Source organism: Echeneis naucrates, chromosome 13 (genome assembly GCF_900963305.1).
Source record: "Echeneis naucrates chromosome 13, fEcheNa1.1, whole genome shotgun sequence".
Taxonomy (NCBI): Eukaryota; Metazoa; Chordata; class Actinopteri; order Carangiformes; family Echeneidae; genus Echeneis; species Echeneis naucrates.
This window is the reverse complement of record NC_042523.1, coordinates 1679804-1694628: the sequence shown is the minus strand read 5'-3', so window position 1 is coordinate 1694628 and position 14825 is coordinate 1679804. Positions and strand designations below refer to the sequence as shown.

General features: G+C 42.2%; 1 protein-coding gene across 1 annotated transcript; it reads right to left on the bottom strand.

The window, feature by feature from the left end:
• Positions 1 to 660: 660 nt before the first annotated feature.
• abcg1 (ATP-binding cassette, sub-family G (WHITE), member 1) lies at positions 661 to 13164 on the bottom strand. The gene is made up of 14 exons (XM_029517908.1): positions 12927 to 13164; positions 7294 to 7411; positions 6933 to 7065; positions 6436 to 6486; positions 6197 to 6342; positions 5112 to 5235; positions 3253 to 3367; positions 3034 to 3179; positions 2349 to 2450; positions 2098 to 2266; positions 1922 to 2022; positions 1250 to 1408; positions 1039 to 1157; positions 661 to 889 (listed from the first exon to the last, which is right to left on the bottom strand). The coding sequence occupies exons 1-14, from the start codon at positions 13147 to 13149 to the stop codon at positions 661 to 663; spliced, it is 1935 nt and encodes a 644-aa protein (XP_029373768.1). The 5' UTR covers positions 13150 to 13164.
• Between the last annotated feature and the right edge of the window lie 1661 nt (positions 13165 to 14825).

Here is a 14825-nt window from a genome sequence, read left to right as displayed (position 1 = left end):
TTCTGGGTCACACACCAATTTTTCATGTATAATCAGCTGATTTTGTGTCAAACCTCATGGTAATTTCTGATAATTATAATTAAACACAAAGGTGTGAACAAACTGAATAGTCTTGATATGGGTGACAGATATCTGACGTCTTTATTCATAAATGGTATGCGATACAGATGGTCTTGGTCTGACCCAGACCCAAACCAGTTTTAAATGTGGTCATCCAGAGCCTGAGCATTATCTGTCCAGGTCTTGTCAATTTGACTGAAGCATGCATATTACTCTACTGGAGCTTAGGTCTTGTTCAGTCCTGTGAAGCAATATGTCGTTGTCCTTCAGGTTGTGGCACTGTGAAACCGTCAGGTATTAGGAGACCAGCTCCTATTCATGCAGGACCTGAGTCTCCTCACTGTGTCCTGAGTGACTGAGACCTTGGACAAAATTTATTCTATCTGCAGACCCATGATGTCCCCTCAGGCTAGACTGTGCTGGACTGAACTCTTCAGCTCCTTTGTGCCACCTCACATTGTCTCGTGTTCATTTGTTTACAGCAAGCCAAAGTAGATTCAGTGTTTACATGCAGACAAACCACAGCTACACACTAACATTGGCCTAAACGCAGGACATTCAGATCTTCATCATTGTCCTCCTCCTAGTCCCTTTCCCAGTCTACCTTTCAGCACTGATCTTGTATCGCAGGATGAAGTAAGCAATGAGCCTCAGAGACAAGAAAAAGATGGCAAGCACAATGAAGTCCAGGTAGAGTTTGGCATCCAGCATGTCCAGCTCCTTCAGGATGGCCTCAGACTTCTGGAAGTGACAGGTGTCGTCTTGGTCACAGTAGAGATCATCTCGATCCAGAGCATAGATGGACAAGATCACACCCTCAAAACCATATCTGAAACAAAACCAGGAAGCAACAAGTCGGAATGAAAAACAGGGAACCAGTTAAGGATGTGTCCATTCATCAGCTAATCCATGATGATGACATCATCACCAATGGTTAAATTAATTTTGTCTGAGAGTGAGCAAGACCAGCACAACCACCTGACATAAGAGATGTAGGACATCCACTGCAAGTACCAGGGGATAGTATCGAAACTAACGAAGAACCCGGAAAACAGCAGTACTGGGATTGCAGTTACTGGACCGACAAATGTTGCCACCTGCAGGAAACAAATACACCTGACTGAAGTCAACATCTAAACGTTGCCATCTGTGATGTTCCACAGGTGAATTAACACAAAGGTAAGGTGACCTGCAGTGAGGTGGAGGCAGCTCCGATCAGTAGACCCAGACTCTGAGCAACTAGAGATGTCAGGACCCCCAGAGACAAAAAGAGGAAGAAGCGCCCGGCATCAGGAGGCTGAGCTGTCATCCAGTACACAATACTGCAGTAGACCACAGGGAAGACCACCTGCAATCAAGAGGACACAGAACACTTCTGAACCTGAAGAAAGAGCTGCCTTTAAACCAAAACCCTCAGGTCACAGTTCTCAGATTCACTTTTCACTTTTCTTTCAAAGCCTTAAAGGTTTGAGGTGATTCAGGATTATTACTGGTAGTTGTGCTTCCATGTCCATTTTTGTTTGTCGCTTCATCAGCCATTTTAAAAAAAGTTCTAATAAACCTGTTTTCTATGTAACACGAGTTCAATGGCGAGCACGGTGGACAGTCCTTGTGTCTGACGTAAAACCTGTGCAGATTCAGTGATAAGTGACTCATGCTTGTTCACTGTGATGTTTCCTCTTCCTCCTCTGCTGAGAACAAAAAGGAGGCCAGATTTACTGTAAGCATAAGAGTCAGTTTCATAAAAATAAGACATTTTCAGCCTGAAATCTGAATCCACGGTCAGAACCTGCTCTAAGACTGAGCCTTGCCTGCCAGGAAGAGGAAGTACACCATGGAGCAGCTGATTTCTAAGAATCACCTGAAAAGGAATGTCGGCCATGGTTTTGGCCAGATAATAGGCCTTCAAGCTGTACCAGTAGTTAAGGTGTTCTCTCAGGAAAACGCCCATTTCCAGAGGAACTGAAACACAGATGGCATGAGGGTGAGTGTCAACAGCTGCACCAGTTTGTGAATCAGAGAATTTTCATGACTCACATGTGAGCACTGTGGGCATCAGAGCTGCAAACATGAGGAACAACATGGAGAAGAAGAGAAACCCTGAGTTGCTCAGAACCTTCTTGGCCTCATTCCCAATTCCCAGGTACAACAGACCAATCAGGATGCCAATCCCGATGTGAGACAAGATCCTCAGGTGGGTCAGCACCTGCTTGGTCAATGACAGCTTTTCTCAATGCTGGTGTTTTTGCTGTGGGTGTAAATGACCAGGTGTTAGTGCGTTTTCTCACCGAGTCTCTGAGGATACTGAGGAAGGTTCTCCTGAACAAAATGGAGAACTGAGTCATGCAGCTCGCTGAGAAACTGTGACAACCTTCAGACGACAAAGACTCCTGAGAGAGAGAAAGACGCATCTTCAAATGAAGACGAGATGGAAAAGATGCAGTCACATGATTGAGCAGACTCATCAATGGAAAAGTGCAAAAAGGCCTTTGAACTGAAATTTTTATGGACCCACCTGTCACTCAAATAGACTACCACCTCATTTCTACAGATCTTCTAAATAAATACTAAATCAGGTGAGTATTTATAAGAAATCCTCCCTCATACAATCATTACTTCCATGTTCATGTCTGAGCTCTAGACAGTCACCCATTACATGGCGTAGCACCCCCACACAAACCATCCTCACCTCAGTTTCAGCCTCACCCTCATCCTCACCCTCACCTCATCCTCATCCCCATCCTTATCCTCATTCTCATCCTCAGCCTCATGTCCCCCCCCATCCTCAACCTCGCCCTCATCCTCTCCTCAGCTTCAACTTCACCCTCACCTCACCCTCATTCTCACCTTCTTCCTTATTATCACCCTCAACCATCATTTACAGCTGATTTCATCACATTAAAAATTACAAAGTCACAATTTGGTTGTGACAACTGTAAATAGCCATTGTGACTGCTGTGGTGTGTTTTTTACCTCCTGTGTGCGCTGCCATAGGAACGGGTGGTGGTTTTTGTCTCCATTCAGCTCAGTCTGATAGTCCATCTCCAACTTTCTCTCTTGAACGGCCTTCACCAGTCGGACTGTCTGATCCCCATACTCTCCAGATGCCACCTCCATCACTGTGTAGCAGAGGAACCACAGTGAGTCAGAGAGTTGGGGAGAACCAGTGTTGGTGAATCAAGCAGCTCTTACCAAAGTCAGCAGGGTTGTGGTAGGTGGGGCAGTTGAGTCGCAGGGCTCTCAGGTAGGGAACCAGACCGGAGACCTTCCCCCTGTAGATACACTGACCCTGACTCAGGACATACAGCTGAAACAGAAACACATCCAGCTCATGTTTTACATGTTTTACTAGCAGGATAATGCACCGTGCCACATAAGGCAAATCGTTCTGGAATGGTTTGAGGAACACATAACAAATTTGAGGGGTTGACTTGGCCTCCCAATTACCCAGATCACAATCCAATCAAGCTTCTGGGGAATGTGCTGATCCCTGGAGGCCCAACCTCACACCTGACAGAATTTAAATGATCTGCATCCATCTGCAGATACCACAGTACACCTTAGGGGCCTGGTGGAGTCCATAGCTCCCTGGGTCAGGGCTGTTCTGGTAGCAAAAGGTGGATGAACACAACAGGCAGGCGGCCGTACCGTTGTGCCAGATCAGTATACAGTGCTGTGAAAAAGTATTTGCCCCCTTCCTGATTTCTTACTTTGTTGCATGTGTGTCACACTCAACTGTTTCAGATCATCAAACAAATTTAAATATTAAACAAAGATAACCCAAGTAACATTAAAATGCAGTTTTTCTGTGATGATTTTATTTGTTAACAAAAAAATAGTATCCAAACCTACCTAATCCAAAGAAATTCAGGAACAGATAAGAAAAAAAGTAATTGACATGTCTCGCTCTGGAAAAGGTTACAAAGCCATTTCTAAATCTTTGGGACTCCAGTGACCCACGGTAAGAGCCATTATACACAAATGGAGAAAGCATGGTACAGTGGTGAATTTTCCCTGGAGAGGCCGGCCTACAAAAATTACCCCAAGAGCACAACAACGACTGATCCAAGAGGTCACAAAGGAACCCAGAACAACATCTAAACACCTGCAGGCCTCACTTGCCTCAGTAAAGGTCAGTGTTCATGATTCAACCATAAGAAAGAGACTAAGCAAAAATGGCATGCATGGCAGAGTTCCAAGGCGAAAGCCACTACTGACAAGAAGAACATAAAGGCTTGTCTCACTTTTGCCAAAAACATCTCGATGATCCCCAAAACGTTTGGGAAAATATTCTGTGGACTGATGAAACAAAAGTTAAACTTTTTGGAAGGAGTGCATCCCGTTACATCTGGTGTAAAATGAACACAGCATTTGATAAAATTAACATCACACCAACAGTGAAACATGGGGGTGGTAGTGTCATGGTTTGGGGCTGCTTTGCTGCTTCAGGACCTGGATGACTTGTTGTGATTGAAGGAACCATGAACTCTGCTCTCTACCAACAAATCCTTAAGGAGAATGTCCAGCCATCAGTTTGTGACCTCAAGCTAAAGTGCACTTGGGTTCTGCAGCAGGACAATACTAGTGGCCTAGTAAATGTTCAGACCTGAACCCAATTGAGATGCTGTGGCATGACCTTAAAAAGACGGTTCATGCTTGCAAACCCTCCAATGTGGCTGATTTAAACAATTCTGCAAAGAAGAGTGGGCCAAAATTCCTCCACAGCGATGTGAAAGACTCATTGCCAGTTATCGTAAATGCTTGTAAATGGTTGCTGCTAAGGGTGGTTCAACCAGTCATTAGGTTTAGGGGGCAGTTTCTTTTGTACATGGGCCATGTAGGTTCAGATGGCTTTTTTTTCCCTTAATAAATAAAATCGGCACTGAAAACTGCATTTTGTGTTTACTTGTGAGTTTTCTTATAAACTTGTATTTAAGTTTGCATGAACTGAAATGGCTAAGAGTGATAAAGGTGCAAAAAAGTAATAAATCTGTAAGGGTGCAAATATTTTTTCACAGCACTGTATGCGTGTTGTGTTTGTAACTTATCACCTTGTCGAACAATTCGAAAAGTTTGGCACTTGGCTGGTGGATGGTGCAGATGACAGTTCTTCCTCCCTGCGCCAGAGCCTTCAACAGAGACACCACCTGGAAACAGGATGAACTGTCCAAACCGCTGAGACACAGGAGAGGGAGAGAATGAAGATACAAAGAAACAGAGATACATGAACCAGAGAGATGGAGAGGCAGAGAAACCAGGCGACACAGAGACAATGCTCCTTGAGTAGTCAACATGGTCAATAATAACGTTCTTGGTCTCATATTAACTGATGTTTAGCACATAATGCAGCACTACAGACAGAGCCAGATTGGGGGTCAGGATCAACATAGACCTGGATTATTCATTAATTCATTCGTCTTCTACCAATGTTTCCAGGTCACATTGGGTGTGGGCAGGGTACTCAGGTGGCCAGTCCATCACAGAGACAGAGAGCAACAACCACTTACTCTCAGGCCTAAGGACACTTTAGAGTCACCAAAGAACTCAAATGTGATGTCTTTGGACAGTGTGACGCTACAGCAGTGCTTCTCAATTATTTTCTGTTACCCCCTCCTCTTGGAAGAAGAAAATATTTCACACACACCACCCTCCCCCTCTCTCTGCCACGACTATACATAGTATCATTTGTCTATAAAATTGTGTGTGCACATGCTCGGTGCATAAAAACCCGACTAATACTCCCTGTGCACAATCTGACAGTCAGGGCTTTACTGCCATCTACTGTAGTGGAGGTGCAATTACACTTTATTCCAGTACGGCAAAAAAAGCATGTTCCACGGGGTCACACACGCCCACCATGGCATCGCACCATGCCTCCCACTATTTGAAAAGCACTGCACCACAGCAAGGAATAATTTCAAACCCGAAAATTACAAAATGGAAAAAAGATGAGACATAAAAACTTAATTTACCAGAACAAGGCCTCAAGGTGAAATCACCAAAATTTGACCAAAATGTCTTTTTTTTTTTTGTTTGTTTGTTTTCTTTTATCTGAAGCTTTAACCCCCACCCATCCTGGTGAACTAGTTCTTGACGCTCCACAGTCCCTGAAACAAGCTGTGGTTCTGGTCCACACCTGGTAGGCTCATCAAAGAACATAACTGGTGGATTGTTGACCAGCTCCAGAGCGATGGCCAGTCTCTTCCTCTGACCCCCTGACAGGTGAGATGTCCTGGTTTTAGCACAGTCCAGTAAACCCAGAGCCATCAGAATCTCCTGGACCTGAACATACACAGACCAGAACCCATAAACCAGAGCTTATGTTTTAACCTGTGCGATAAAACAGCCAGGAGTCAGACAAGGGTGAAGACTCACCATCTCTTTACGAGTCTCCACCTTTTCCTGCAGCTTCAGGTTGGCTGAAACCTGCAGAAACAAGAGCCTGTCAAATCCACTACACTGATACAGGACCTGACCACAGAGACCAGACTTCAGTTTTCTGTCCTCTGTGGTCACACAGCACTTAACACTATTACAGAACAACTGCTGAGTGACATGACCAAGGTTATCCAGTATCTAGAGCTTTAACAGCCTTGGCTACTCAATCTCAACTCTGATTAGTTGAATATGGACCTGCAACACTAGTAAGACCTGAGGTCAGACTCTGTAGCTCAAAACGAATTAGTCCATGTTACACAGGAAGTGAATGAAGTAGCAGTGAGTGAAGATTTCCTGCATAACCTTCAAATATGAACCCGGTCACCATGAGAACCAGGTGAGTTTTGATATGATCTTTTTCTACTCAGGTCACACCCGGGTCTTAAAGATCTCCGTCAGACTCAGGAAAGAAAGACCAGACCACATATGGGTACCATCATGGCTTCCAGCACAGTGAGGTGGGGCAGCAACATATCGTCCTGCATGATGTAACAGGAAACCTTCCTGAAGGAACGCAGGTCTCTGGGCTGACTGTTGATCAGGATCTCTCCCTTCATGCCCGTCTCCCTGTTCAGACACAAATTCAAAGATTAAGGCCTGGACCACAGAGACAAGCCTGGACTACAAATACAGGACTGGACTGCTGATATAGGACTGGTCCACAAATAGAAGCACTGGACCACAAATACAGGACTGGACTGTAGATATAGGACTGGATCTACATATCACACAGATTAAGGCCTGGACCAAAGACATCAACAGGGATTTAGATACAGATACTAAGAGAGACCTTACCTGTACCCAGCCAGGATATTCATGAGGGTGGACTTTCCAGCTCCTGATGGTCCCATGATGGCCACCAAGTCCCCGCTGGTGAATTTCCCAGAGATCCCTTTGAGCAGAGTCTTGTAACCTGAGACAGAAGAGAAACAATCAGCATGAAGTTTCCCAGCTAGTGTGAAAGCAGCTCTTTGTCCATGGTAAATGAATCAGGTTTCACATAAGTTTGGAGATTTTTTTTTTTTGTCCATCTGGTTTCACTTTAATCAGGTCACATTCACACCAACTCTCACTTATGTGCTGAGGAGAACACATTAACCCATCAAAGGGAAAGGCTGCAGATTTACATCAGTGTGGTAAATAACAAGCAGAACATGTTGTCTATGCTCATCACTCTGTATTGTTTCAAGGCCATTTGTTTGTGCAGTAACATTTTCCTTGTGTTGCTGTTGTCACAGTGATATACTAACAGTGTTGCTATAATTGTAGCAGGTGATTACTCAATTAGTTGATCAATAGAAATTCATTAGCAGCAACTCTGCTGTTCTTAATTGTTGTCACTTTACTATCCAACATCAATTCCAGAAAAGAAATGACAGCCAACTAAAAGATGTATTAGATGTAATGATTGGTTAATGACTGTTTTTTTGTATTTTAACTATTTATGTTGTGCATTTCAAAACATTTCCTTTGTTAAAACAATACAATCTAAATATTCTTAACTTCAAACCAACACACACTTGACAAACCAAGTTAATTTCCTACAGGAAGAATCTGAAAAAACTTGAAAATATCAGAACGTTCTTAATTATATTAATTATATACAGGGGTTACCATGGAAACCAAGTGAGTGGTGAATGATGATATGGATAACCTGCCGTGTTTCTTTGCTGGTGGAAGTTGAACTATCTTTAATGAGATTATCAGACCTAATCTGATTGAGCTGCACCTAATCCTTTCTGACCAACAGTAACCTCTACTTCTGTAATACACAGTAAACTGTTGTAATACATAATGTACTTCAGCAAGAATTACTTTAAATATATATTTATTTTGAAAAGCAGTTTTACATTTTTTAAACACCTCGGTTTTATTGAACATTCAAAAAAATCTAATATTCTAATATTAAAATCTAATATTTTTAACAATTTACAGATCTCCCAAGCAAAAGTGTGCTGTTATCCAAGAGTTTGCCCTTGCCTTGTTCCTATTTTTCTCAAAGAATGACCAAATTCTCATTTTAGGGGATTCAAACATCCATGCCCGCTTCCTGGATTAGACATTTGGGAGTAAACTCACTCAGGCACGTGAATAATCTATAATCTATAATTTGAGATGTCATTTTGCAGACTTGGTTTTACATTGTGGTCTCAGCCCCAAAGACTTTGAGTTGATATTTGTGTGTGTGTTTAATCACAAAGCGGTTTTAAACCAGTGAATTTACCTATCCCTCATCACATTTTTAACAATAAATATTGGTACAGAGGAGCTGGTCTCCTTTTAATCACATTTGTAAATTTGCCCTGGAGAGTGCAGTTATTTCATTATTTCATCTAAAACCTCAAAGAGCTAGATCTCATTATTTACTGAGGATAAACTAGAGCTATAAAATGAATTTTGACAGTTTTTGTCTTTTTGTGTAACAACGCCAAACAAACAGGAGGTTCCCATCACATTACATGTGGATGTGGTCTGAGCCACCTATTTCTGTGTTTCCTGATAAGTGTGACCTGGTCTCACATTGAAGACTCTGACTGTCAGTGGCATCATGTGTTGAGCTTCCTGTGGTAGCATCTTGTCCCTCAACATTGACTGTTAAGCAAACATTCAGTTTGATAACGGTTCCTCTTTTTTTATAATAAAGAGTAGAATAAAGAAAAGAGTCAGATTAGAGGCGACGAACTTGAGTGATCTTGTTAACACGCTCAACCAGCCCTCAATCACTCAGCCTGAGCAACACTTCAGAAAGCAAGATCTTCCTCACTGACAACAAAATTATCTTCCTCACTGACAGCAGCATGATCTTCCTCACTGACATCAAAATTATCTACTTCACTCATACATGACAAAGACTCTTGCTGAACTGGTCTCAGTGAAAGTCTGGCGCACTAATTCACAAAACAAACAAGTTAAACTGGAACTTGATCTGAGTCTGATAGGGTTTCATTATACAACAAAAGAGCAGGCTCGACAACAGACACACACAACAAAAACAGATACACATACACATACCAACAACGAACATACACATCAATCAATGACAGAGAAACACCAACAACAGACACACTCCAACAACACACATACACAACAGACCAACATCAGGGCAACAACAGGCCAACATTAGACCAACATCAAATCAACAGCCAGCCACTAGCCAGCCAACAATGCACCAGGACCAGCACCAGGCCAACAGCAGGCTAACAGCAGGCTAACATTGTAAACTCCACAGATATACACTGTCTGATGAAGCTCATTCATTTACACAAGGGATACACAGCACAGTCCTGCAGAAAGTATGTAAGCGAGCGACCAGAAGGTTCTGATGAAACTGGATAGAATCAGTTCCCATGTTTTATCATGTATTGAGTGATACCCCTGCTGATCCGCTGGTTATTCCCTCAGGTTTAACAGACACAAGGTTTTGATCAGCTGTATTTTGATGGTTTTCCATCCATCCAGTGACCGAGCTGCTCAGAGTGTCATCCTTCTTCTTTAACTGGTGTTATAAAACTCAGCTCAGGTTTCACGTTGAACTTTTTGTTCATGTAGCTTTCAGCCTTTTCTGTTTTGTACAAGGTTCTCTGTCCATATGCACCAAACATTACACTTCTTCTAACACACAAAACTAATTACAATTTGAGCCTGAATTCCAATTTCTTTTTATTTTCTACATTTTCGTGCTATTTTATAGCAACAATCTCTGAATATCACAGAAACTGCAAATACAGTGGCTGTCATTCAACAGGTGAAAGAAAGAGTTCATATCCAATGGCTCCAATCAGGTGTATGCTCCCCCACTTGAAAGAAATATTATATGTAAGATGTAACTACAGTAATAATCAAACGAAAAATATTACTGCAGTAATTGTACTTTTAGCAGATCTTTGACTGATCAGATGATTATTCAGCCTCTCAAACTGCACCTCAAACATCACCTGATCTGACTCTGGGCATGGACCTGGCCGATGTCTTCCAGGTAGATAGCATATCCTGTCATAATCACTCACAGCTGCTGGTGTTTATGTTGTCATCTCAATGTTTTTGGTTTGTGCTTTATTTTGTGTCAGTGGTGAGACAGAGCTACTTCTAATCTGGGCTGCAGCTATTCACAGCAAGACACCCTGACTGAGATTAACAGATTACAGCCTGATAATCCACACGTGCACACACACACCATCCCAAATAAGACTGATATGAGACGTTGAGAATGGCAAACTGACAGGCAAAAATGTTTTCACTGTGAATTAATCATATGACCTGTTTCCTACATGAAAGATCTGGGTTAAGATGTGATCACCAGGTGAGAAGCGTGACTAAACCAACCTAACCACTACAACACAGGAAAACCTGTCTGGGTCATGCACATGGCACAGTCTAAGACATGGAGACTACTGTATAACACCTATGATTGGTCAAATGGTTCTGCCATGTTTCTGATGTTGGGACTCAGTCCGATATCAGCAGGTCAAAGGCCACAAGCCAATTTAGGTGCAGTATCTGCAGAGAGACTCTGACAAACAAAATCGAGCAAATGAAAATAAAGTCCATAAATAGTAGTAATATAAATATATATAAAGTAATATAGTGGAATAAAATATCCTAAATAGCATGAAAACCAAGGCAAAGAGTGGCAAGGAGCCATCCGAAGTCCATATATAGTTATTCTACCTTCTATCTTTCAAAAGAATATCAGCTGGGTTAGTAAATTTTGATAATAAAAAGGTTTTTTGTCACTGAGGCATCACACAAGAAACATCTCCTAATGGGTACAAGCACAGAGCTCCTGATTGCTGCAGAACATATCAATGGAAATGGTTACAGGAGTATTTGAAGATTTCTGAATCTTCCAGTAAGCAGCCATTATCCAGATGATAAAGGACCATTAGTCCACCATCAACTGGCCATACACAGGAGCTCCTTGAAACATTTCTGACCAAAAAAGAAAAAGAGCTACAAAAGAGTAGCTCAAGAGCCAAGGACCTCCAGAAAGGTAGCAAGAACAGCTATCAGTGAAAAAACTATGGACAACGGCATTACTAAAGAAAATGCATGTTGAAACATGTTTAAAGTTTGGCATGTTTCATTTAACTTTATTATGCAACTTATAATTATACATAATTATGGATCTAAATGGTTCAGTTCTTGTGGTAATAACAAAATCATACGAAAAACCTCATTGGAAATATATTTATTGTAGATATTGTTGAAGCATTCAATAATTATTTCTCCACTGTAGATGCTGAGATTGTTGATTGTTGAGGTGTCCAGCCAATTTCAGAACAATTAACAATTTACTATGGCCAACACAGAAAAATGAATCTTGCCCATACTTGTTTGTTTTCCTTCAACAAGAAGGTAAGATACTACTTTGGCTCAGTTCATTATGTTGTCGGGCATCTCGTCTTTTTTGAAATTATAATGAAGAGCCATATTTGAGGGAGAAGGTGACTCTGACCTGCTCTATACTCTAACCTTGTGTGGTACAGGCGTTCAATCACAGAGTAGCCACACCCCCTAATCATCCCATCCATAATTTATGGGCTATCCATCCATCCATCTTCTACTGCTTTTCAGTTTTCAGGTCACAGGGGTGCTGGAGCCAGTCCCAGCTTTCATTGGTTGAAGGCGAGGTACACCCTGGACAGGTCGTCAGTCAGAGACAGACAGAGACCAACAACCACTCACCCTCACACTCAGACCTACAGACAGTTTAGTGTCACCAGCTAACCCAAGCATGATGTCTTTGGAGGAAATTGGAGTACTCAGAGGAAAACCCACACAGGCACAGAGAGAACATGCAAACTCTGCACAAAAAGGCCCCAGTGATTTATGGTCTGTCTCCCCCTAAATGGGACCATTTATTGTCATTGTGCAGAGTACAGGTACAAAGTCAGGGAAAGACAGTTATCATCTAACCAGAAGTGCAAAACACTGACACTCAGCCTCACAATGTGCACACATCATATTTTATTGAAGAATTGAAACTAGAGACTGAGACCATAATCTCATTGGGAAAATGTTTGCTGAGCTGACAAATCAAGGAGAAAGAAGACATTTCCCCCCAGACTTCAATACAATCTCACTACTTTTTCCAAACCAGTGCCATCACCCACTAATGACCATTAGATAGAATGATAGTCTAAGGCTTCACTTCCACTTTTCTCACAGCATTGGCTTCACTTTACATACCCAGAGTCCTGGTCCAAGTTTAGAGACAGTCACGTCACCTGATCAAGACAGGTTCAAACGTCTTAATAGTAGTTTATAGCATTTCAATGACGTCTGAAGACAACATTGATGTTTATATTATTTTGATCTTTTCCTCTTGACTGAGTCAGATAATAGCAATAATCTTACAGGTCCGGACAGATATGTCAACATGCTTGTGACACTGCATTCAAATTAAAATGTAAAATGTGGTTCAGTACCTTTCTTTCTCCACCAGGGGCCCTCTTTGACGGAGTAGGAGACATCTTTGAACTCAATGTTGACTGCTGGTCTCCGCAGCAAGGAGGAGAACTTCTGAGCCTCTGTCAGCCTGTTGTCCACTTTCTTCAGGTATCCCTGCAGCAGTGGTTTCTGCTGTCTGCCCACTGGCCGGTTGCTGACTGCCTCATCCATACAAACACATACTGTCCGGGGGTCCAACATCAGGTCTGGGGGCCCATTTGTGTTCTGAGGGTCAGAATCTGAACTTTAATGTTCACCTGACACCAGGAAACTAAATGGAGAATGTCTCAGGGACCACAACTAGACTCACGTGGCTTGATCAGACCCAACATTGTCACAGAGTCACTGTACAAATATAGACCTGACAGACCAGGGTATCACACTGTTTTGTTCTTGATGTTTTTCACCAATGCTCATCAAACATAAGTCAGTCTGAGACATGACAATCCTGGAGTTGTGATGTTTCAGTCTCAGCAGCAGGGGTGTTCAACATGTACTCAGTGTGATGGCTGACTAAGGGTGGTGGAAGGCATGCCTTCTGCTAAAATGAACGTTGTAGCAAACACAGAGTTAAACTTCAGGGGAGGTATAATATACCATAAATGACATATTTATGGATGTACAGGTTACACACATTTAACAGGTTGCAGAGGTTTGACAGGTAACAGGGTTGGTATAGGTTGCAGAGGCTCTACAGTTTCAGAGGTTGCACAGATTGTACAGGTAATAGAGTTTGTACAGATGATAGACGTTGCAAAGGTTCTACCAGTTTCAGACCTTGCAAAGATTGCATGGATTGCATGGATTACCTATGTTACATTTGTTTTTTGGGTGGTGTTTATGTGTGGTGTCCATAGCCTGCTCCTAGGTTCAGGTGTCAGAGCTGCTGGCCCAGACCATCAGAAGATGCAGAACAGTGGATGCTGTCAGATTAGCCGTCAGCTGTCTCACTGTTGTTGTGTATGCGGGACAGTGTTTGAACAGCCAGCTCTATATGGGACACTAATCTGCAGGACGGAGCAGAGCTTAACCATCAGGCTGAAAAACAGTCAGACTGATGGACCGTCATCATCACTGATTCACACAACGACTCAAGCTTCACTGAACCTGAAACATTTTTGCTTTGGTCACTACATGTCCTTTCTGCTGTCTCTGGTATAAATCCAGTATGTGTCCAATCTGAGTTCCATTTGTCTCCGTTCTAATTCCATTTTGAGTCCAGTATGTTTCCAGTCTAAATCCAGTCTGTCTCCAATTTCTCCTCAGTACTCACCATGATGATGGAGTTGGTGACGGTGGGATTGTGCACTGACCAGGCAGCCATCAGACAGGCCATGGCCGAGAGACAGCAGTACTCTCACACTCAGCCTCTCTCACACACATCTGAACCCGTCTCAGTCAAACACACACTCCAACGTTGACCACTGAACACGCCCCCTATCAATGCTAACCCCATCCCCCATTGGACTCCGCCCATTGTGGAGAAAAAAGAAAACTGCAGTTGAACTTGAATATCTAATACAGTTACAGTTTATTCGTGTTAAACCAACAATAGTTAACAATTTGTAATTCTTGATTAAGTTTTATAAAGAAAACACTTTGTCATATCTTGGTCTCTAGTTCTATATCTTATATTTCCTTTTAAACCAAGAACAAAAATGTAGATATTCTTCATTTCAGGTCAAGTTTCTCCGTGACTTGATTCTGGTCAAACATAAGAGTTTTGAAGGTGCAAATAAGTTTTACTTAATAAATCTTCTTATATACATATACATATATCAGACATAAAATTATGACCACTAACAGGTGATGTTAATAACACAGATTATGTCTTCATCATGGCACCTGTTAAGGTTTGAAATATATTTAGCAACAGG

Excerpts from the sequence above, each read along its gene's own strand:
- abcg1 (XM_029517908.1), bottom strand. The coding sequence starts at position 13,149 with ATGTTGGACCCCCGGACAGTATGTGTTTGTATGGATGAGGCAGTCAGC. Across the intron at positions 7,066-7,293 it reads AATATCCTGGCTGGGTACAG|GGAGACGGGCATGAAGGGAG; the intron begins GTAAGGTCTCTC and ends GTGTCTGAACAG. Across the intron at positions 3,180-3,252 it reads CCACAACCCTGCTGACTTTG|TGATGGAGGTGGCATCTGGA; the intron begins GTAAGAGCTGCT and ends TCTGCTACACAG.